The sequence below is a fragment of the Hesperophylax consimilis genome, chromosome 2, assembly GCF_061612785.1.
Source record: "Hesperophylax consimilis isolate HC1 chromosome 2, BYU_Hcon_1.0, whole genome shotgun sequence".
Taxonomy (NCBI): domain Eukaryota; kingdom Metazoa; phylum Arthropoda; class Insecta; order Trichoptera; family Limnephilidae; genus Hesperophylax; species Hesperophylax consimilis.
The window spans coordinates 2939745-2960409 of record NC_142837.1 but is presented as its reverse complement, the minus strand read 5'-3'; the positions used below and the strand labels follow the sequence as shown (position 1 = coordinate 2960409).

The 20665-nt window shown below is 33.9% G+C and overlaps 1 protein-coding gene across 1 annotated transcript in view; it reads left to right on the top strand.

Annotated features, from left to right (window-relative positions):
- LOC149425623 (zwei Ig domain protein zig-8-like) overlaps window positions 1–20665 on the top strand; it is a 168910-nt gene that overhangs the window by 23878 nt on the left and 124367 nt on the right. Inside the window, exon 2 of the mRNA XM_089645893.1 lies at window positions 3506–3585. Within this exon, the coding sequence (XP_089502019.1) occupies window positions 3519–3585 (67 nt within the window). The 5' untranslated portion in view covers window positions 3506–3518. The remainder of the gene's footprint in view (window positions 1–3505; window positions 3586–20665) is intronic.

Genomic DNA, 20665 nt, shown 5'->3' with positions numbered 1-20665 from the left:
CAGCAGAATTAGATTTTTTGAACGTAAATTCCTTTCTGTTATCTCGGTAATTGCGTCACATATTTCCATTGATAATATGTCAAATGTGAATTTAAGTTGGTCAAGAAATATGAGAAGATCATCAATATTGGTAATACTTCGTATATTCTGGTGTACAATTTTTAGACTGTACGATTCCCAACAGTATTTATTTATGTCTTTAGGATTATCAACTACATAATTGTTGCATGTGAGCATAGATTCATTGGGAATTTTAAAAGAATGTTGGATCATTTTTAGAGTAAGTTATCTGTAAGTAAACCCACACCGTAATATTAATTTGGGATGGTAAATTTATGTTTTTGATGTGTGAACAAAGAGTACATAAGTTTGGTTGCTCAGTTATTGCAATAAAATAATATACATAAATTATTGTAATACATAAATTGTGAGAAAACATTAGCCATTTCATGTTCTTTGAATGGTACAAATAAAAATAACAATTGGTATTAGTGGTGAATTGAGGGTTAGCTAGTAATTTCTTATAATAGGGAAGTAAAGTAGTGGGGTCAAAGAGACACAATGATGTAGTTGTAAATTTGTCATATAAGAATTTCCTGATAATGTGTGGGTAATATAAATGTACCACGATGTTAATAATTAAATTATTAATTGAAATGTCTGACATCGTGCTTATTTGGGGATTGAACAATGCAATATTGTAGTTTTTTTTTGAAAGGAATAGAAATATCATGAAATATAGGAACACTCTGATTAACATTTTGAAAAGGGATACAGGTAGTATGGGTATGATTGCATTTGTGAGTCATAGTGCAAGTAAGATATTCTCAGAGGTGATATGTACAGCTCTCGATTCCGTGGTTTGGCGTATATATACTCGTCCCGCTTTTACCCATACGAATGCAAATTTTTTATCAATAGCCGTCTTCTTCGCTAGGTAAAGTAGGCGTTTATTTGTTGAAGTCAGGTGTTCCGATATATATACCGGCGTGCGCGGTCCGGAGAGTCCTATTGAGGTCGTGTTGAGTTTGTCTTCCTTAGACGCAGCATTCATATTGTACCTTTTTACATCGTTTAAAAAGTCATCTCTTACGTGAACGTGCTTAAACCGCACAATTATAGGTCTGGTTTTTGGGGGATTGTCTTACCCGGAGCCCTATAGCTAGTCTCAATGTCATTTCTCGTAGTGTTTGTTTTTATTTCTTGATTTATGTTAAATAAAATATTTGCCAGATTCTCACCTTCAACTTCCGGAATACCTCTTATTTCGGCGACAAAATTTTTTTGTTGCCGATCTTGATCGTCGATCTTTAATTCGAGCATAGTTAGTTTTGCCTCAAGTTCTGTGTTTTTTTTTTGAACGGAGTCTATGCTTTGTAGTTTTATCAGAGATTTTTTAAAGTCTTCTTCAAATCCCTCCATTTTGCTATTAAAGAATGTTAGCGAGGCCTTGAAGTCCTTGAATTCATCGAACATTTCGTATAATTTCGTCTGGACATTCTTGAATCCCTGTAGCTCAGTCTTGATTTGACGTAATTCATGTGTGATTAGGTCGAGCTGTGTTTCTCCTACTTTAGTGGTGCTGGCCGCTGGGGTCTCCTTACTGGAAATGGAAGTAGAACGCGCCGTACTGCGCGTTTCCGTCTTGCAGCCAGTGCATTTGGTATTATTGCGTTTTTCTTGGGAGAGTTTTCGGTAATGACCTTCACTTACGCCACCGCAGGCGAAATGTAGACTCTCCTTGCAGGAGGACCACCAGAACATTGATTCCCTCGTGAGTATGGGTTCCGGGCACTTGCTGCAGGTGGTGCTCTCCATATTGCAGGGAGTTATTTTGTATTACAATGAACAATCGACACAGAAACTGAGTTGTAAATAAATTATATTTTAGTATCACAGTTTTGAAGGATTTGTATTAGAATATTATATTTAGTTTATTTTTTTGTTAGATTTAATATCACATTTATTTTTAAAATTACAGTATATATTTGATTTATTTTGTATGATTTATTGGATTGCCATCTGTTGGACAGTAAGTAAATCAAACTTCACAACGTTAAAAATAAAAATAAATGTTTACTCTGGGTTTCGAACTCACGTCCCAGGAAGGTAGATCGGAATGTGTCGGCGCCTCTCACCACTCTGCCAAGTACCGATAGACAATTAGCGCGATTTATTCCAATATAACTGGTAGACTTGCGAAATAGTCCTACAAAAGGTATAAATTGTGGTTTAGTTGTTTGACACTTATATAACGACTGTTTTTGTGGAAAATAAATCGTGAAATTCACGTTCGCGTACAACGGGTTCACTGGTTTAGTAGTAATTATTTTTAATGTTTGTTATTTAGATTCACTTTTCACTATGTTTATTACGATTGTTTGTTACCTTCTTTTGTATGTCAGAAGGTGTTGATATAAAACACAAATTTAATGTCGGTTTGTCGTTTTTTAGAATAGCGCAGCTCACAGATAGTGCGCAAACGCAAAAATGATTATATTCACTTGAATTCTAACTTTAATTCTAACTTTAAGATTGTTTTTTTTTTTAAATTAGTTTATAGTAAAATGAGATGCGACTGGTCGGTAGGTAATTTTGATAATGATATATATACTTGCTATTTAGATAATGCAAGTGCCTGATGAGTAATGACTAGTGACTGCTGACAAGTAAGTGACTAGTGGCTGGTGACTATTGACTAGAAATTAGTTGCTGGTGACTGGCGACTGGTGACCAGAGATGTGTAAAATGGGTACCCACAACCATTTGAAATTCAAAATGGAAATGAGTCAAAACTTTTCCATTTGAAAATGCAAAATGCAAAATGGTTTTTAGAAAAGCATTTCAAATGCAAAATGCAAAATACCTATTTTCAAAATGCATTGAAAATGCAAAATGGTTTCTCAGGTTAAACAATTAAAATAATTATAAATTATTAATAACATTTTTTTCGTTTAATAATGGACATTAATGTAGAACAAACATATTACATGATGGTAAATCCAAAAACACCACGACTACAGATTATGAAACCACAAAAATTTGCGCGGGACTAATGTTGCCAACGTAAAAACATAAAAACTGCTATCTAACATTTAATATTACAGCGTCATGGCCCCATTTTCAGTATTTTTTGTAATGGTATCATTCAATTGCTAGGGCTGCTACCAGGGAGCAACTTGACAAATGTAAATTATCTCTCATAGCGAGGTTGAGGACCGACTGATATTTGGGGCTTATGAAAAAAAAATAGTGGAGATAGTAGGAAGAATGTTGCAAAAAAGCATTTAAAATGGAAAATGCATTGAGAAAAGCATGCAAAATGCAAAATGGTTTTTAGAAAAGCATTTTAAATGCAAAATGGAAAATACCCATTTTGCATTTTGCATTTCCATTTGAAATGGATTTATTTGAAATAAAGCACATCTTTGCTGGTGACTGGTGTCTACCGACTAGTGGTTAGTGACTAGTGCCCATTGGCTGATAGTGTGTATTTGTGTTTCAGAGCAAGCGAGGGGATGGGTATGGCGGGCGTCGGGTACCTTCTGCTGCCGCTCATCTACATTTCGCTGATCTTGAGTACAGGTAAATAGTTGAAAACATAATGTCACTAGGCCTTAGTTTTTGTGTCAACCTTTCCATATTTTCCAGTGTCACACTATTCCTATCCCATACCAATTTTAATTATTGTAATACGAACATCGCGTGACACCCTCGGGAATTATATAATATTAATTTGAGAATGCTCTGTGAAGGGGGGGAGGGTATTTCTGAGGAAAGGTTGCAATGAGCCCGGGTCTCAAAGAGATCGGTGTAGTGGGCTGAGGCAACACAACAACGAGTGTTAAAAACGACCCATCTCCATGTTGTGGAAAAATCGATTCATTTAGTGAAGACACCCAAAATAAATGTTTAACATTAAAAACAAACACATAGGTTGACAGCTTTTAGCATTTTTAATTTTTTTTCAAAGGTAAAATTTAAAAAAAAATAATTCTTTTGTTTTTATATGCCCAACTTTCAACTACAAGAAGAAAATAATTTGATAATTTAAAAAAAAAATAGCTGACATTTTGCTGACGTCATCTAACATATAATTTTTAAATTTCCGCTGATAATTAGTTGACGCCATCTAACATAAAACTTTTAAAATGTAACCTCATCGACAAAAACTGCAATGGATCTCGTATTAGGATTGTGCTCTTATATATTAGGATTGCACTACCCTCTCCGAGATCTAGATTAAACAAGAAAAAAATAATCAAGAATTTGATCATTCTTTATTGTAATAGGAGCTAACGTGTACCCGGCGTTATTCGTGGTTATTAATGGTTTGGAGTAAATTTTTGAGGTTGTTAATTCTAGTATACCTGAAAACATTTAACCACACATAAGTATTTGATTCGTTCTCCGACTTTTCGACAATTCATTCATCGTTAAATTTTAAAAAAATACTACATTTTATCGAAATATCAGTGTAGATGTGGATTAATGATGGGCACTGAAATGCTGTCTAAAGTGCACTGCAACGTTGGCTAAAGAAGGAGGAAAAGCAACACGGCATAATACTCCAAAAATAAATAACTATATTACTTTGGAGGTGAAAATCTCAAATCATAAAGATATATGGATTTTTTTAATCCTTTTTTTACAGGAACATCTTTTGCTTGTAACTTATTTAGAATCATCAATGAATCATCTTTCTATGCTGTCCATATTTGTCACATAGAATCCGTACAACATCGCTTCCTACGAGAAATCGCTTGGAGGTTGGGTCTTGAAAGAGGAGAGTACTCATATGATGAAGTTGAACAAACTTTAAACATTTCTTCTTTGGAGAAACGTAGAAGGGACACTGATCTGATTTGCATATTTAAGATTATCAATGGTATTACAGATTCACCTGCTTTGTTGCAACTTATCCAATTCAACATCCCTTCCCGTAGACTCCGAAATAATGAATTGCTGTTCGTCAATCAACATTCTACCAATTATGGATACCATTCTCCTTTGTCCAGAATGTCGAGACTTGTCAACTCACTGTCAAGTCAAAGCATTGAATTTTGTGGTATATGCCTAAATGACTTTCGACAGTCAATACGCAATGTCTAATTTCTAATGCCCTTTGAACCATCTTCATGCTTTGACTTATTATTATCTCCCATTCTTACTTTTATATTATTATTGTCATTGTTATTGTCTTCGCTCCTCATTTATATATGCTCTCCTTTCACTGTCATCTCTGTTTATAAAACTTATTCGTGTAATTAATATGTTGTTAATGGACTATTTGTCCGTAAATAAATAAATAAATAAATAAATAAGTAATGTATAATCATCAATGTAATGTATAATCATCAATGTAATGTATGTATCATCATCAATGTAATGTATCATTTAAGATGAAGAGTTTGATGAATGTTTTGTTGACATTTATTAATATTATTTTCTTCTTTAGTGCTATTTTTTACGTTTATCACAACTATGCAACTTTTGTCGAATTCCAGAAATATTAATTATATTTATATTAAAAAGCCCTACTGGGCTTTTAAATAAAGATCACATAACAAATTTTTAAAAATTGCCGTTATTTAAGCTTGATAATTTTTGCAAGTTTTGCCAATTCAAAACATGGTATGTCTCTACGTCAATAAAATACACATTTATATTTTTTCAAAATAACCAGCGTTTCTACCGAATTTGGTTACAAAGTTTTTATCCACCAGCCTTTCACGAACGATTTGGTAATGGTGTTAGACTGTCAATCAATGTCAAGCAGCTTTTTCTGAAGGCATTGATTTAAATAATACTACGCAACCTGTCATTACGCTGGGTGAGACCCACCCCAAAATAAGCTAAAACCAATATGGCTCAACTTCTTTGGTGAAAGTTTTTGAAACAGGTCATTGGCGTTTCAGTTTTTCCGTTCATTCAAAGAATTAATTAATTATGAAGTAGGTAACTGACAAGGGTAAAAAAACCTAACGAAGGCCTTAAACTTTTACAAAAACTAGAATTTCAAATATGGTTTCTTATATATTTCTATATTTTTACACTCAAAATTAATAAATCGTTATTGAACAATGATTTAAAAGCTCTAGTGATGAGTTCTAATGATTGATCGAACCAAATCTGATGTCAAATTGTTCCTCGTTAAGTTTGTACAGTGTAATAATTAAACATCTCGGTCTGTTAAATGTGTACTCAAAAAATAGTTAATATACGTTTTGAATTGTGCAGTTAATTGATCTAAGTTTTTGAGAAGATTTGTGTTTGTCTTTTTAGTTTTATCGATTGTTTTAACTTACATCGTAGTATCTCCTGATATTTTATAAAGTTTTGTTAAATTCAAAACAGTAACGTCAATTAACTGTAATTTAACGTTTTTATAAAAATGAGTAAGTAGGAACTCATTTCAAATTCACGTCAAAGCATTGACATTAACCCCGCTGGCGAGAGTCCGCCACAACGCCGCAGCGTAAGGTACATAGATACATCGATGATACCGTGTAGACTTCGGTGTACGGACTTTTTCTGGCGATGTTTTGTGCGAGAATCACAAATTATAACGTTAAAAATTAATTTCAGTATGAAATTTTGATATTAAAAAAATCGCTTAATTTATATGGACAGTAAACATTTATAAAAAATATACTGGAATTCCTTAATAAAGAATAAAACATTCTCCATACAAAATGCACTAAAAGGACGTTTAGCGCACTGACGACGTCACGCACTCACCCGCTTCTTACTGCTCAGATTTTGATCTTTTTTTCGGGCTAAAAAATATTCAGACTTGGAGAATTAATCGACTCAAATTCCCTTTTGTTCGGAATTCCTACCTCATTATAAAACATTTTACTTTTTGGGCAGAGGAGTCCCCTATAGATCGTTATCGTTTCCAGTTTTTCATGATTTTCAATTTCTAAACATTGACCATTCTATATAAAATACTTTAGTAACGTCATTTTGATTTACTTGTTGGGAGAGCTAACAAAAATGTTGTGCTTTAACAAAAAGTATTTTGTTTATTTACTTCAGCATTTTCGTTGCCTGTACAATATTTTTCTACAACAAAGAGTTAGTTTTAAATGCAACATCACAAAAAGCCTTCTCCAAACAAATTCCGTTTACAGGATACCAGAAGTGCAGAAGTTGTAGAAGATACTCAAGACAAACACTGACAAAATTCCAAAGTGGGTTAAATCTCTAAAACTACAGCCAAATTGCTGGAAAAGAGGTCAATTCTGATTCTCTTTCGTGACTTGTCAACTTGAATGTTATCAAACCACCAGCATAAATACATAAAGCGAAACACAATAGCAGCCAGTAATAACATTTAATACAATAAATGTTATTCCTATTATTTAATACAGAGTTATTAAAACATTCAAGGCAGAATTCATAGTAAAAGGACAGCAAAACAGAATACCATGTTTATTTTCAAATAGTTACAATTTTATGGTGACTATTGAACGAGTTTTGTCATGAGAAAGTTGGCTCAACTAGGTAATTAAAAATTTAGATATGTGTTTAAGAAATGATATAGAAAATTATTATTAACTATTAACGTTACTTACAGGTATATTTACAATCAGGAAACACTCATAATGTAAAAAATATATTTTAACAAAAGGTGAAGAACAAATACGGAAGCACATCGCGGGCAAGTGGAGATCCGGTTAGTCATCTTCTCTGCTATTGGTGGTCGAATCGCCAATGGCAGGTACCACATCGTGAGATCGCTACATTCATATATTCGCAAGTATTCGCTTCCTTCAACAATATTTAAAACTGTCAATTTTAATCAAACTGTTTTGATTGTCATCTAAAAAAGAAGCCTTAAGTTTGCTAGAGTAATCAAACATTTCCCATATTCTTTTGGTCTCGACTTTCACTGAGACGTTACACATTCTGCTGTGTGCTGCTTACAGGAAAATTCAAACGAATATCTCGTTTGGATGATTTTCAAAATTCGCTAGTCTTGCCCACTTAGAATTACACTTTAACGCTGTCTTCCCGAAATTCTTGATGTAATCTTAATTATTGATAATGCTGCTCTTTAAATAAACGATAAAATTGTCAACAAATCCACTGAAAGTTTGCACTGTGAAATATAAAAAAAACTAAACGAATAGACTACAATACAGCAAAAAACATTTTTGCACCAGCCCAAAGCGAAAATTATAAATGGACGAAAATAAACAATGAAAAGTTACATAAGCAATCTTATGGTATATAGTTTGTAGTTATTCAGAGACTATTATGTGCAGGTTCCTTAATCATGAACCAGCAACATTTTAAGATCATATTCATCCCAAAAATTATAATCAATCTCAAGGCTTTATCTGCTTACTGATAGTACTGGTATTTGTAAGTCACCGCCAAGCGGGATAAAAAAGATATCATCCAAATGAATTTTTAATCCGACTCGAAGGTGTTCATAAAATTTGCGCAAACGGCTTGTTTCGGCGTTAAATGTAACCCCTTGATGTCTGTTCCCCGACCCGTTTCATTCTACTGAACTAAACTCCACGTTACTGCTCCACAGTTCTCCACGTTTTGCCGCTAATGATACCTTAGGCAGGTGAGAATTGTTGCTAATATTCGCCCGCCTCATGTACTGGAACAGTTTACGGGACATAAATATTTTACGAGGGCGTGGCGTAATGTTTAACAATGCTCGGCGTACTTAATCTGCACTGGGTCTGATGTGTTTATTAAGTGGAACGGAGCACCGAGTAAGATTTTATTTAAGAATATTCGATTCCTCTTGGAAACAGGATACGTGTAAAAAAACCGACCTGAAACATCAAATAAGATTCAGGTTCGTTAGTTTTATTTTAGTACCTACCTATTTGCTCTCTGTAGTGAACTATTGTCGGGTTATGAATGATCTTGCCGTTGAGAGCTCCGTCGTAATTTTTTTTTTTAACACTTACTATTGTACAATTTTTATTATTGTTAACTTTGACGGCCTCCGTGATCGAGGGTGAGACACTCGACTAGCAAGCTGGAGGTAACGGGTTCAAATCCCGGCGTGCGCAAGTAAATTTTATTTGATTAATTTGATTTATTTTACAATTTATTATTTAAAAATAATATAAAATATATTTGCCGTACGTTCCAGATTGGAAAATAGTCTGAGTATCGCCCTGGTGTAAGACCAATACTCAGAATTGAAACGTTGCTTGAATTGGCTTTGGCCATTATTTTTAAACTGACTCCAATTGAGTCCCTCTGACTTCAGACAGTTGGGTTTTTGTTGCGGTTTTCTTGTTATCGCGCAGTTGGAGAGTGAGATAACGATAGTTTAACCTTTCATCACATGCTCCCCTATTTGAAACATTGTCACAGGCGCGTAAAACTACAGGGGACCGCGTTTTTGTGTGATGAGTAAACAATTAATAATAAAATACTTGATTTAAAGAAAAACTTGGCTACTATAATTAATAAAACCACCTTATAGAAATAATTTGTTCAATTTTAATATTCGGAAACTCATATTTTTAAACATATATAATAATAAGTTTAAGTGGACTGTTGACATATACGTTTTTGCTGAATATTTAGGTTGAATAACACAGGTGAACACCTAGCGTGGAGGACAATATACTATACCATAGTATAACAAATATATTAAAGAATAAATTTTTTAAAAAAAGAATAAATTTAAAAAATAGTGATTTATATTCATTTTATTAAAAAAACTTATTAGAATTTGTTTTCTTTAATTTCAATAGCTGTGAATCTTCAACTTTATTGATATAGAAACTTATAACTTGCATTATGTTACGTTCTATAAGTTTAACAGTTTAGTTTTCTGTATTGGTGTAAAATTTAATTTTTTTATTTTAGTGCCTGTTGATTTTACTAATACAACTGCACTCGTGTGGAATATGTGACCGCAAGTCAAATTTTAGGCTGATATGTTTAATCCATCAGGGTTTTGCGTATTACATTGCGCTATACGCATCATGGCTTGGCCTATTTCAGCATATCGCTCGCCATATACTACCTATAGGAATCTATAGCAAGCGATACGCTGAAATAGCCGAAGCTCGAGAATGTAGCGCGCTTATAGCGTGGTCTGTAAACCACACCAGCAAACGTGCAAAGGCAATCAGGAAATTTCCTGAAAGTATCGGCAACGTTGCAAAACTTACAGGCAAACGATGGACGTACGATGAAAGTTTAAAAATATAATAGTGCAGTCTCATTCACTCTAATTTCACAAATCAGCTGCCGGGTATAAACGTGTTTTAAATTTTAGACAACTGATGACCATTTTCGTTATAGGTTGTTGATCAGTTGTGAGAAATTTAAAGCACGTTTATTAGTAAGGCCCTTAATCTAAGAAAAACCAAATGGGTATAATTTTGTCGACAATACACCATCTAAATATAATATTAATTAAATGAGCAAGGGCACAGTAGTTTTCAAAAAATTACCTGTGAACAAATCTCACAGAATCTAAGGTTGACTTCGTTGAACCAGCAACTATTTACGTGGACGGAAGACTGGAAACTGACTAGAAGTGAGATGGGGACTGTCCGGGACGGAGATCATAAAACCAAATAACACAAAAACAATTCGATATAAAGATTTTCTGTTATAATACATCCAATAATTTTACCTGAACGCTACATACGGCATTGTTAACCGTACAATGTATAGTGAATACTCATTTCCTTGGTTGCGGCAGCACCCTTTATCGGGAAAATAACTAGCAGTCACCGGCTATGTGGCTTGAATAATTCAAGACTTTTTGATTTACTAGTCTAAACACATACTGCCGTATAATAATTATGTTCCGCTACGAAAAAATTCCACGCCACAGAATTTAGTTTTCACGAAAATCCCTTTACTTTGGGAGAGTTATGGCTATATTATTTTCCCGCGACCGTAGACCATTTGTTCACATTTGGCTTAAATTAGTAATACATTTCGATTATGTCTGATACGTTTTATAAATTTATTTTGTGTTTCAGTTTTACGGAAATTTTGTTTTTAATATCAACCTTAGGATATTTTCGTGTGACGCTTTAGAGTTCTTTTATTTTTGGATGGAATGTCAACTAATAGTTTAGGTGTTTTCGAAACTGATTAGGTTACACAGGTTTATTGGATTTTTAAGTTTGTTTACGTTCGGTTTATCATTTACAGGCTAAAAAGTAATTAATTTTAAAACAGACAAAAATATCCTTATTTTAGTTTATTAACCGGACGGATGTTTGGAATTCATCGGACAAACATCTGATAAAATTTCAAAAGTTTTTAAAAATGGTACTCTAGATGTTGCCTTCACAATTGATAATTTGGGATCATTTGTTAAAAATCTCAATCTAAAAAACAACAGCATTTATAACTACAAATACCAGGCAATAAAAACATTCAACAATCTTACACAACAAAAAAGGAAAACAATATACAGTTCACAAACAAAATTAAGATAAGGATTAAAGACCATAAAAATAATAAATTGCAAAAAAATTATCTTAAAAGAACAAACAATATACAATTACACTAATATTATTATTATGCGTGACAGCTGTGTCACCTTCTTAAGACATTATCAGGCAGTGGTTAGGTCACTTGCAGCCCTGTGTATGACAGATTTATTTCCTGTGTATATTGTTTGTTCTTTTAAGATTATTTGAATATACACGAGACATAAATCTGTCATACACAGGGCTGTAAGTGACCTTACCACAATTTGATAATGTCTTAAGAAGGTGAAACAGCTGTCACGCATAATAATAATTACACTACAAAATAAATAATAATAAACAATTTATATTTTTTTACTTTTATTTAGCTTACCCTTTTAAAGAGGTTTTTTTGGACTTATTGTATGAAATTGTCAAAGTAAACAGATGTTCATATCAGCAACTTATTATATGAAATAAACAGGGTTAACAGATGTTGAAATCAGCAAATAATTATATAAAATTGTCAGAGTAAACATGACGCAATGGTATAAGATATTTGTACAAGGTCAAAAATTTTTTGTGTTTACAAGACACACTATTCACCTAATTAGAAAAAAATCAAGCATGCTTCTCAATAACTCATCTCAATAGTCTCTGTGACCAATAATTTTTTCTAAATCAAGGTTTAAAAAAATCATTACGTAAAATCGTGGAACATATATGGGGGCGAATTGGATGTCCCTCGAGGTGTTCTATCTCTGGACTCCCGCTTGAAATTATTTTTAGAACACCCTGTATATGAGGATTTTTTTTTCAAATCGCATTTAAGCCAGTTGATCTTATTCTTATACAATTTTTAACTAAGTTCTTATTAAAAGTTATTATTTAGGTTTGTTTGCCTTATAAATCAATCTTTGTACTTATTTGAAAAAAATGTACATCTTTTTCACTTTATTAAAGAACATTAATTTTAGGCCGGAGCTCATTTTCGTCTAATAATGACGATGATAGTAAATAACCGCCCGATTTTAAACCACGTTTATAGGTTACTGCCCAAGGTTCCTAGAAATTATAACAAGGTTGGTTCATACAGAGACTTCTCGGAAAAAACGCATCGGGCCGCTCGCTAGCTCGTGACGTCACTCGAAGTCCAGTTGAAGTCCGAAAGAAACGATCTCTATTACTTTTCACTAGATATAATAAGTTATTTTTTAGTAAATCTAAGTTAATATCCTCGAATTTATGTGTTTGTACGTATTAGTCGAATTTAATGTAAATCGATCTTGTTTTTTAACAGTAAAAATGTTGTAATTCCCCAAAATACATGAAAAAATGCTCGACTCTTTGATAGATTTATTTGTATTTTTACTAAGACGTTGAGAAAAATTCCGTTAGGATATTATCAAAAGGATAGGACTTCATAAATAAATTTTTCATCATGGAATCCCATCAGAGTTCTGGTTCGAGTATTGAACAATAGAGACAAACGGAAACTAAATTGACGATTATAGTGATTTGTTTTTGGGGTATTATGCCGTGTTGCGCTACCTCCTTTTTTAGCCAACGTTTTTGAGAGCATTACAGTGTTTATCATCAGGGCAGATGATTGCACATCTGCCACTTACACATAGCGCAACACGGCATTATACCCCAAAAACAAATCTCTATAATACTTTTGGCCGTAAAAAACTAAAATCATGACAATGTTTCTTTTTTTTACATTCATATTAGGCCTATAATTTTTCTGCGTCAATAATTACTAATTCACTTTGTGGCTTCATTTTCATTTTATAAAATAAATAACGTTGTTTACACCACTACTAAATTAAATAATGGATTGACGTGTTTCAGAATCAATGGTTTCTTCGTCAGGATAAACTTTTTACTTCCGATTTTATGTCCGGGTTAAATCATCCCCATAGCAAAAACTAAACCCTTCCACTCACTTTTCCATAAATGATCATCTAGTCAATCAACACTATGCAAGTGCATCATATAAGTAAAATAAATACAAAACAATACAAGAACAACACGTCAACTCACCAGAGATCAAATGGGAAAATAATTCACCGACTCCAGATATTTTCATATCAGAGGGTTCGGCTCGGTAGAACTAATTAAAATATAACTAATTATTATAACTAATTAATAATGTATTATATTATATCTTTAAATATATGTCTTCATTCGTTTGTCCTGGCGAAGAAACTATTGGTTTTGAAACATTGTTAGATAATGGGCTTTCACGGAATCGAACCGCGTAGGGAAATGAAATATACAATATTCAAGATTACCGGGCTAGCTCATGTGTCTTTAGTTCGTTTGTATGAAGAGAGAACAGCCGTTTCCTGTAGGTGGATATAACAAAGGGGTTTCATGGAAATAAAAAAAATCTTAGTACAGTGGGTTGCCATATTAATAGGGACAGTTCCAATATTTCCTGATTTTTATGTTTACGTTGTCTCTACTTCTGAATAACTTGAATATGATGGCCATTCCTTCGTTATTTTTGTTGCTGGTATCACCACTGATACTTTTAAGAAGTGGCAACACTCGCAAAGTGTAACATCCCTCGAAAATTTAAGGTTTTTTCCATGTGGCCAGCATTTTTGTGAAAATTCGTCATTGAAGTTCTGGTAAATAAATATACATAATAATTATATTTTAGAGTTTTAACAGTTTAGCTGTACAAAAATGTAAGTAATTATTAATTATCTATTAATTTTGTAATTTTTTTTTTCATATCTTATTTCAGTGAATAGTTTTTCCATATTGAGTCCAATGTTCTGTTTTTTCAGTATGGCTAGGTCTTCAGACACGTCCCCAAGAAAATGTGCGGAAGTGAAGACACTATTGTTAAACACTCAACATTCCCAAAGGGAAATAACAACCATACAGGTATTTTAAAGTCTGTGGTTAACAGGATAAATTAGAAAATCAATCAGAACCTTCCCCTTGAATTGAATCACAATGGGAAATGTGGCAGAAAACGAATCACTACACCTCGTACTGACCGCAAAATCAATGACGTCTGTCACCAAAACCGCAAAAAGAGTGTGGCTCGTCTGACCTTGATGATCAACGAAGATGATATCGAAGTCTCCCAAAGGAGAGTCCAGAGGAGATTGGCTGAGGAGAACCTCTTTGGTCATCGGCCAGCTAAAAAACCTCGCCTCACAGTAGAAATGAGGAAAAAACTACTGGAATGGGCCAACGCACACCAAAACATGACTATAGGGAACTGGAATATGGTAATTAACAATTTTATGGTCATCAAACTTTAAAAAATTCCATTATTTTGATTATTGCCTTTTTTTAGGTGTGCTTCTCTGACGAGTCCATATTCCAAATTTTGTTGGATAAATCATCGTTCGTCCAACGACGCCCAGGAGAGAAATTTCATCCGGACTGCCTTGTAGAGACGATCAAACACCCTACCAGTATCATGGTATGGTCAGTCATCTCTTCCAAAGGGATCGGGCGCCTCCACATCGTGCAGGGGACTATGAGGCAGGATCAGTACAGACAAATACTGGAAAATCGATTACTGCCTCAAGTCGAAGAATGGTTCCCTGGTGGCCAGGAATACGTTTATATGCACAACCCCGCACCCTGTCATAAAGCCAGGACTGTCACTGCACTCCTGTCTGAAAAAAATGTGCCGGTTTTACCTTTGCCGAGGAATTTCCCTAACATGAACCCTATTGAAAAGCTGTAGGAGCTCACCAAGAGGGAGATTGCCAAGGAGGTGGTCACAACGAAGCAGCAGCTCATCGAAACACTCATCCGGGTGTGGCATCATTCTCCTGAACTAAAGATTACTGCAAAATTGTGCATTGATAGTATACCACGGCGTGTACAAGCTGTTATTGCGGCTAAAGACGAAATTACGAAATATTAACTTTTTGTTCGATAATGTTTAAAAATAATAAAAAAAATAAAATAATCGCAGATTAAGGACAAATACGGTGTACATAATTTTCAAAATTCAATGTCCTTGTTAATAAATAATAATAACCGCACCTAAAATTTTAAACATTTTTGTTTTATGAACACAAAGTGTGAAAAACACATTTTCCATAGGTGTCCCTATTAATATGGCAACCCACTGTATAGTGCTACAACATGCCTTCAAGAATACCAATATTACAGCACTTGAATCTACGCGTAGGAAAAGCTTAAATCTTTTTGTGGACGGTTAAAAGAATGGAAAATTATGTTAAATTTATGAGAAGGGAACAGAGACAGAAATAAATATAATAAAACTGGAACGATACCGCAGGGCGATGATTTTGTAGAAGTCCAGGGGCGCAGCAGCGGCAAATACTGATTCGAAATATACTAGCACTTAATTTTTGGTGGCAAACACTGTTTTGCAAAGTAAGTCTCGAATTCCAAGCGGAGAAGCGAAACAACCTGTCTTTATGAAAGCTAAAAATCAAGAGAGCCTCTGCCTTCCATCGGAGCTGGGGACTGGGGCCTCTCTCCGCCTCCCATGATAATGGTCAACGCCTCCAGGGGGTTACCATATGAAAATATTTAAATATACAAAGTACTTGATTTTAAGAAAATATTGCGGGGTTGAATGATTTAATTGTAAGAAAATTCATTTCATAATCTTCTTATATCTTAATCTTAACCCGTTGTCATAAGGTTCGGGGTTGCATCTTCATTGTTTACACAACAAATTCCTAAAATATCTTTGTTAAAAGTCATTTGTAAGACTTAATAATTATGCAGAGGCAGCTTCATAGTTTGAAATTGATTCACTGAGTGTAAGGAGACATCATAAAGATGCACTATTCCTGTATAAAATAGTTAACAATAATATTCAATGCCCAGAGTTGCTAAACAAGATTCCATTCAATGTACCTGCGCGTTCAACACGCTGTGTCATGTTCAGGGTTGATCAAAGCAAATCGAACTCTAAGCAGAATTCTCGCCTGAACAGACTATGCAATAATTACAATAGCGTATTATCCAAAGTTGATATTTTCAGTTGCGAACTTACCAAATACAAGAGGTCCACAAAAGGATATTTCTCTGATGATTTGAGAATAACGTTTATGTCTCTATTGTTTATATCTCTATTATGATTTTATTTATATCTACAATCTCTCTCCATGGCTATAAATGTATTGTTTTGTAAATTTTTCGTTTTATATAATCTTTTGTTTTGTATAATTTTTTTAATTCATATTCCTTTCTCACAAATTTAAATAACTTATTCCATATTATGCTGTCTCAGAAGAGGTAAAGTCACAAGGTGGAAATAAATAATTGTTTTTTTTTACTATATTATAATACTTATGTACAAACCGATGAAATGTAAACTGTCGATTTCCCGAAAATGAATGAATAAATAAATAAATTTTCGTTAATAATTTATTGAAAAACTAAAAATTTAGATAAATGAAAAAAATACCGGTTATTAAACAACTTTATTGATTTATGTAGGTGGACCGGTACGGGTTGCACTCAACTTTCTTCAGGAAAATGGAAATATGAACAGGAATAATAAACTTCCCATACTCAACTCATTTTAGCTAATGTTGGTAATTACTGTGTTTTTACTAACGGCTTCGACGAAGTCCTCGACGAAGTTCGAAGTGCGTGCCCACACACTCGTGTACTTCGCGAGTAACTCAGTCCAACCAGTCAGTGATTGGTTTATTTATGCCGTGACGCTTCGAGTCCTTTGACTCGGGCGCATTTACCGACAAAAATCGGAAGTCTTGCGAAGCGAAGCGAAGATGCCCGAAGCGAAGCGAAGTTCGTGCCCACACTATCGTATTCGGTCAACTTCGATCAACTTCGCGAGTAGTGTAGCTGGGCTATATGACCTGCGTTCATGATTTTTAAATAAACGCTATTCTGTTAGGTAATACGAGTTGTAGATTTTCTTTGAGGTTATTGACACCACTTTCATTCTAAAAGACTCTGATATGATATGAATCAGTTTGGCAGAATAAACATATAAACATTAAGAGGCAACCTACGAATACGTTTAACTAGGCAGGTACTTGTTAAAAAAGTTTTAAATCTTGATTATAATACACCTGCGTCATCATTTTGCGTGATAATTTTTTTTCAGTTTTTTAATTGCATTATTTAAAATTTTGTAAATCACTGTCAATTATTTTTGCCCTGACCTCGAAAATCTATATTTCAAAAGCTAGATGTACAATATTTTTTATAAAATGATAAATTATTATCCTAGAGATACAAAGCGGAACATCCGTTTATTTGAAATTGATTTAAATTAACTCCATACATTCCCCGATATAAACAATTTCCCTAACGGCCAGTTTCATCTTTGGAGACGCTTTGTGGATGGTCTTTTTGAGAAGAAGGAGTGAACATTGGTTTTGTAGGATAGAAGAAAGTACAGATGTTGTAGGATAGAGGAAACACAGAGACCGAAATATTGTTCCGCAGCAGAACAATTGAATTCAAGGACGAGTCGTAGAAATGAACCGTTCTTATTTGGTTGGGTGGGCGTTTGACGTGTTTCCCGACTATGCACCAGTGCCGAAAGGATCAATGCTGCTAGTTCCTCCAAAAATCTTCCATTGAAATAGCGGTAGAACAAGGTTAGCATTACCATCTGACGCCTGTGCTCTAAAGATTGCAAGCTAGGGGAATCAAACGCCCTCGGATCGCCCGTTTCTGCACATATACTCGGTCCAAGATTAGAACAACCCGTGGACGCGCATGTCTCCGCCCCTTCACCCCACTCCTAAAAGGTCGAGCGTTAACACATTCAGACCCACTATTTTAATAAATTAATTATTTAATTTATTTTCCTACCGATAAATAAAATTAAAAATTAAAACATTTTAATACATTCAAATAATGATGATGATAGTATTACAATACATATATTGTACTTTATTAGGCATCAGATTTATCAAATCGGCTAAGAAATCAATCCAAAGTTGAAAATATCATCATTGCCATTAAAAAAAAAATTAATTTTCCTCAAATGATTCATTTGAAATTTCAAAAGCTAACGAATTATCATTATTGTCCTCTAGTTCATCAACAATGTGATCGATATTCCGAAATTTTTTTTCGATACATATTTATTATCATTGTCCGTTGAGGTTTGTGCACCACCTATAAACATAAAAAAAACCGATCAACACCAACATTCACAAATTTTATACATATATTACCTATCTATATCCTTGAATTATAAAAATGCATTGTTGTAAATCGAATAGTCATACAAATAACACATAAATAATGTTTACCTGTCCTTTTTTGTTTTTCGTAATTGGTGATAATGAATTCGGACATATCGGCTGAACATCCATTTTATAGCAGGGTCTGAATGGGTTAATTTCTCTAAGCGCAGGCACTAACGTATAACGAATTGTCAGCGAAGATTGCCGGAGATAGCCGAGCGATGGCGGAGGAAAGGAGCGGGGGGGTGGTATGCGCAGAACGAACCTAATTTGGTACTCCAACAGGTCGTTCTTATCGTGGACAGAGAATAGTCATTGGTATCCATCCAACGATATTTTAAATTAACTACAATAGTATGTTTGAAGAGGACATCGTAGTTTTTACGTAAAACCACTAATTTGTTTTTGGTTCATCATTCAATTCCAAACACGTTCCAGCAATTTTAAAAATGTTCCTTACTGAAAAAACTTGTCTATTTTAAGTAGTGCAATCATAAACTTTTGTCGTTTACCACTTCTGTTTGTTTCCGTTATTGTTTGCGTGACGATATTTAGCTCCGAGCGGTAGTTTTCTTCATAGAAATTTATGAGTAATTTACTATTTTGATAAGCTCCTACGGTGGGTTTTACTTATGTGAAAAAAGTTTAATTGATTGCCTCTATTAAAGTGACTTATACAAGTTACTGAAGGTATTAACTGTTGGAAAAATAACCCTTGGTATTAAAGTTATTGATATAACACTGACGAAATTTTACTAACATGACTATAAACTTATATGATTATAAACTTCTTTTGTGGGACACAATTAATGAAAGGTTTATTGTTTATTAAGGGTCGAAGTGAATAATGAATTAAGCAAGTACGAACAGTATTTTTTATGTGATAATGTTTAACGTTCCAGCGTGAACATACACTTTATACTTTACATAGGGTTTGAAATAAAACAAATTAATTTAATAAAATTGTAAATTGTGTAGTCTTCTTCTACCATACGAAAGAAGAGGACTCTATACAGGGGTGACAGACACTTGATACGATGAATATATTGAAGGATTTAATATATATAGATTGTATAGGTCTATGTTTGGAAATCCAAAGGTCGAGTTCGAGTTCCGGCGTGCATTAGAAAATTTTATTAAATTGATAAGTTTTATTTCAAATTTAACTTTCATAAAATAATAAACTGGTAGTATACTTGTAGTATACTTGCGGCACGTTCCAGATTGGTAGACACTCAGTGTCGCCTTCGTTAAATACCACCGTTTAGAATAAAAAAAAAGCGTTGCAAAAAATGTAAAAAAATACTGCTCTACAGTCCCGACTTCCGACGTCGCCTCTTCCGCAGTTATATGAATGCATCATTTGATAGGTTGTTATGAAACGAATTTTCTTAAAATTAAAACATTCAACCCCGTAATATTTTCTTAAAATCAAGTACTTTGTATTTTTAAATTCTTTCATATGGTAACCCCTTGGGGGCGTTGACCATTATCGGGAGAGGCGGGGACAACGAGCGGTCCTCAGCTCGGTTGGAAGAGACACCGGGCTCTTTTTTTAACACGCGGTTCGATTCCGTGGAAACGCATTATCTAACAAGGTTTTTAACGATTAACCAACTTTGTTATGGTTAAATCACTGGAAAAGTAAAATGACAATTCCGTTTTTTTTAAACAAAGTTCAATTGTTATAAACTTGCATCATTTCGTAATTTTTCTTGAGAGATTAAGATATTTGCAGAACCGTCCTGTTAAAAAACCACCATTTAGAAAGAAACTCTGTTAACGAATAACCAGGAATTTCATTTCCATCTTTATTCTCTCTATCCTCAAAGTAATTCTCAAAAGATAAGATTTTATAGTTCCACTGATTTTGTACAATATCACGTAAATAGTGTTATGAGTTGCCCATACCCTCCATTAATCAAGTATCCCTACGACTTCAAATCATGGAGGATACACCATCACATCGATCACGCAGCAATATAGTGTAAAACATGCCTTGGTCACATGCGATCAGAAGGATAACATATGGGTACGTGTACA